Source organism: Pteropus vampyrus, unplaced genomic scaffold (genome assembly GCF_000151845.1).
Source record: "Pteropus vampyrus isolate Shadow unplaced genomic scaffold, Pvam_2.0 Scaffold312, whole genome shotgun sequence".
NCBI classification, from domain to species: Eukaryota; Metazoa; Chordata; class Mammalia; order Chiroptera; family Pteropodidae; genus Pteropus; species Pteropus vampyrus.
This window is the reverse complement of record NW_011889093.1, coordinates 393598-398342: the sequence shown is the minus strand read 5'-3', so window position 1 is coordinate 398342 and position 4745 is coordinate 393598. Positions and strand designations below refer to the sequence as shown.

Here is a 4745-nt window from a genome sequence, read left to right as displayed (position 1 = left end):
TGGTTCTTTTTGTTCTAAATAACAATCACTTTTCAGACCCACAGGACTCACCACAGCTGCAGGCCTACGGCAGCGAGGCTCTCAGAGGCGCTGACGGTGACGCTGCAAGCATTCTTAGCATGTCACTAAATGAAGGAAACGCACAGGTAAGCTCCGAGGAGGCGGGGGGCGTGTGCAGGGGCGGCGGAGGCGGCCCGTGGAGACAGGCGGTCCCTAGTGAGACCGCACTGGGCGGAAGGCCCGGACCGGTCTGCAGCTCGGACGCAGAACGCGTGTGAAAGCACCACTAGCCCGTTCCCGTTCGCCCCGAGAACACTCGCCAGCGAGGCATTCACCCCGCAGTAACTCGCAGGTCACCGTCCTAACCTCACCCCCAAAGTGTGCCCCGAAATACCTCCCTTTTACTGTTATTTTCACATCGCTCTACATACCGAGAGTCTTTGGGAACAAATGACATCCTTCTATTTATAGCGTTCTGTTTTTAGTAGCGATATTTCCATTCACAAAATACAGTCCATCTCCATCGCTGAGAACGTCCGATCCTAGAAAACGCAGCGTTCCTCCGCACGATGTTAGCATTGTTCTCGGACGGTCGTGAGGCGGAGACTCAGTCGATGAATCCGATTCTTGTATACGTGTCTGTTACCTTAGGATTAGAGGCGAGTTCTGTTTAGAAATAACTCCAAGAACAGTTTTTATATCGTATCGTCACGTTGAAAACCAGTCCGATTTGCTTCCGCCTCGAAGGGCGTGTTTATGTAAAACTAAAGGAACCTGGCGGCCTGTGGCTTTTTTTTTTTTTTTTTTTCTTTCCTGAACGGGAAGGGCTAGAGTATGCTCCCCCGGCCCGCCCTCTAACACGCTTCTGATCACCAATTTCTAGACCGGGAACCCCCGGCGGATGGCCGCAGACGGCGCTGCGCGGGCCGGGCCCAGACCGCTGGTGTTCCGCGTGGACGACAGCACGCCGGGGGTGGTGCAGAGTGTCCTCCTGGAGCGCGGGTGGGACAAGTTCGATAACCGAGAGCAAGACGTGGAGGGCTGGAACCTGTACTGGAGGACGTCGTCCTTCCGCATGACCGAGCACGTCAACGTGAAGCCCTGGCAGCAGCTGAACCACCACCCGGGCACGACCAAGCTCATCAGGAAGGACCGCCTGGCCAGGCAGCTGAAGCACATGAAGAGGACCTATGGCTCTCCCCTGTACGAGTTCATCCCCCCGACGTTCGTCATGCCCAGCGACTACTGCCAGTTCGTGGCCGAGTACTTCAAGGAGAAGCAGACGCTGGGCACTAAGCCGGGCTACTGGATCTGCAAGCCCGCGGAGCTGTCCCGAGGGAGGGGGATCATAATTTTCAGTGACATTAAAGACCTCATCTTTGATGACACGTACATAGTACAGAAATACATCTGCAACCCTTTGCTAGTGGGTAGGTACAAATGCGACCTCCGCATCTACGTCTGCGTCACCGGCTTTAAGCCCTTGACCATCTACATTTATCAGGAAGGCTTAGTGCGCTTCGCCACGGAGAAGTTCGACCTCGGTCATTTGCAAAACAGCTACGCGCATCTGACCAACAGCAGCATCAATAAGTCGGGGGCCTCGTACGAGAAGGTCAAAGAGGTGGTCGGCCGCGGCTGCAAGTGGACGCTCAGCCGCTTCTTCTCCTACCTGCGCAGCTGGGGCGTGGACGACCTGCTGCTGTGGCAGAAGATCCGCCACGTGGTCATCCTCACCGTGCTGGCCATCGCGCCCTCCGTCCCCGTCGCCGCCAATTGCTTTGAGCTCTTCGGCTTTGACATTTTGATCGATGACAACTTGAAACCATGGCTGTTAGAGGTCAACTACAGCCCGGCCCTGTCCTTAGACTGTTCGGCAGATGTATCTGTGAAGAGGAAACTTATCCACGACACTATCGAACTGATCTACTTACACGGCCTAAGAAACGAGAGACACGGACGCGGTTACGCTGACAACGGGCATCCCGGGGGCCCCCTGGCCGGTGCCGACCGCGGCAGGCACGGCGACGCTTGCGGCCCCCTCTCCTGCGAGCCCCTCTTCCATCCGACGGGTCGAACTCCTTACAAGGACAAACCCGATGTGAAGAAAGTGGTCGGAACACGCCCGGAGAGTCAACGCGCCTCCCCGCGGAGAGACGCGGTGCCCGGGAAGGATGCGCTGCCGTCGACCGCAGAGCCGCCCAGCAAACGGAAGCTGAAGGACCAGCTGGCACCTCGCAAGGCGTCCACGCCCCCCTGCCTGCCGCGCCTTCCGTCGCCCGCGGCCTGGAGCCCTGCCGCCCCGCGGGGCCCCGCGGCCGGCGGCGGCGAAGCGCCGGATGCCCACGCGGGCGGCTTCGTGCTCATTTTTCCCTTCAATGAAGCTACTTTCCGAGCTTCTAGGGACGGATTAAATGTCAAGAGAATAATCCAGGAGTTCCAGAAACTAACGAATAAGCGATGTTCCCAAGCGGCGGAGAAGAAAACAAAAATAAGGTGACGTGGGGTTTTCTTGTTTGTTTGTTTGATTTTTTTTTTTTTTTTGCAAACCAAAGATTCCTGCCGGGGCGGAGCGGACCTGGCGCCCGGCTCGTGGCCCCGTCTCCTGTCCCTGGGCCGTAGCTGTGGGTGCGCACAAATAGAGCGGTTGACAAAGCGGGAGGTGTTCGGTGATGATTCGGCGACATCGCGGGTCCCTCGGGAGCATGCCGCACGCGCCGACAGACGCTCGCCGAGGATTATAGTGCCACGGCTGGAGTCTCGGCGGAAAACGCAAAAAAGGCTGTCGGTTAACTTTTCATTTTTTAATTGACCGTCTTCTTGTTCAAAATCATTTTTTTCAACTCGATTCGTCATCTAGAGTGAGGTGAATTACTACTGATGGTCTCCCCTCAAAATACTCAAATGACTCTCTCATTTATAGACCCTGGGCCCCCAACACTGTGCCAAATAGCTCCCCGCTTTGGGCATCTACCGGCCGCATTTGGAAAGTGCCCCCTCTTCTCAGGCCTTGTCGCTGCTCGATCTCTGTCCCCGGCTTCCGTGTGAGAGCCCCCCAAGCCTGGTCATTGTCCTTCCTGCCAGGTAAGGAAGCGTCTGACGAGTCCTAAGGCGTAAAAGCTCCAGTGTTTATCGCAAACATGACGCCGAGTGGAAGACGCCAGACACAAAAGGCCCCAGGTGGCAGGACCCCGCTTCTGGGGATCCCCAGCAAGGAGACTGGTGTTCCCAGGGGCCGGGGAAGTGGGGGCAGGGGCGGGAATGGCTGCCCATGGGCACGCGGCTTCCCGTGGGGGGTGGGAACGTTCTAGAACTAGATGGGGTGATGGTGGCACAGCATGGCGAGTGCGCTAAACATCGCTGATGAAGCTGGATCTCACGTGATGCCTATTTTACCATGATAAAAAAAGTTAAAGCAAAAAAAAAAAAAAAGATAGCGAAACTAAAACTGCTCTGAATGACGGTGCATAGGGGTTGATACGGTGAGAGAAGGCAGAGCTCGAAGCGACGGCTGCCAGCGTCGAGGTGGCGGCCGCCCGCTGTGACTGCGCGCTCGGCAGCGGGGTTCGGGGCCCCTCCTGCTCTCCGCGGAGGCTGCGCCACCAGAGGCCTGTCTGCCCGATCCGAGCCAGGCCGATGGCGGCGCCAGCGCTGTGTTCGGCAGGGAAGTGACACGAATGGAGAAACGTCACCGAGAGTCCGCGGAGCTGCCCCCCGAGGCTGCGAGGCGAACCCGCGGGCCGGCATGTCAGCCGGCGGCGCATCCACGATGCCGGACAGGGCAGAGCAGCGCGTGGGCTTTTCTTGGGAGGGCGGAGGACCGGGGGCCACGCGAGCTCAAGTCTCCTCAACAGTCGCCTGTTTTCACACCACAAATAAATGTAGAGCCCAAATTTCCTCCCGTGGGGAAAAACCTCCATTTTATTGACATTTGTTGTTAAATACAACCTGTAATGAGTGGACCCCTAGCTGACACTTAGAAGCATTTTTGCTATATTCGTCTTTGATTCTGTTAAACGTTGTACGTGAAGATAGAAAAGTCTGGTTTAGGGAGCTCCAGCCTCGTTCTGAGTGTGCTCGGCACGACCGCTGAGAGCAGAAAGCGCCGTTCCCACTCGCTCGGAGGCGGAACCGGCTCAGGAAGTGGTTTGGAATCAGGTCAATTTTCTGTTCTCCCCCGAAGGTGTTGGGGGGAGCGGGGGGAGCAGAGTCTTCCCGTGGGGGAGGGGCTGGTGCCCGCCCTCCCCCAACCCACCTGCGAGGGACAAGCGAACTCATCGGTCTGGACCTGGGTGACAAAGCCGCCTTCAGGACTCGTGGAGGGCGGTGGGCGCGTGTCTGCGAGAGCACAGAGCTGGACTTTGAAGGACAGTGCCCACTCATCCCGAAAATGTCCTCGCCCTAGCGACTGTCTAAGTCCGATGTGAAGGGGCTGTGACCACACTCTCCTTCTGCCGTGTAGTTTCTACAAACGCGTTCAGTCACTACCAGGTGACACTGGACCGTGTAAGGACTGGTGTTTCGTGAACATGTTCCGCAAACGTCCACGGGACGTCGCTCTTTTTCAGTATGAAGACGTTTCGGGAGACAGAGGTGAGAAGGCGCGGTCTCCGCCTGTAAGTGGCTTGTGGCCCAGCCGGCAGACGGGTGCGGGGACAGGGAACGGTGGCCCACGGGATCATTGGTGTGCGGACAGAGGCGGTTTGGAGGGGCGCGCCCTCGGCTCCTGGGGGAGGCAGGGAAAG

The 4745-nt window shown here is 57.7% G+C and overlaps 1 protein-coding gene across 1 annotated transcript in view; it reads left to right on the top strand.

Annotated features, from left to right (window-relative positions):
- Positions 1–901: 901 nt before the first annotated feature.
- TTLL2 (tubulin tyrosine ligase like 2) overlaps positions 902–4745 on the top strand; it is a 7959-nt gene continuing 4115 nt past the window's right edge. Inside the window, exons 1-2 of the mRNA XM_011377474.1 lie at positions 902–2496; positions 4463–4593. Coding sequence (XP_011375776.1) covers positions 902–2496; positions 4463–4593 — 1726 coding nt within the window. The remainder of the gene's footprint in view (positions 2497–4462; positions 4594–4745) is intronic.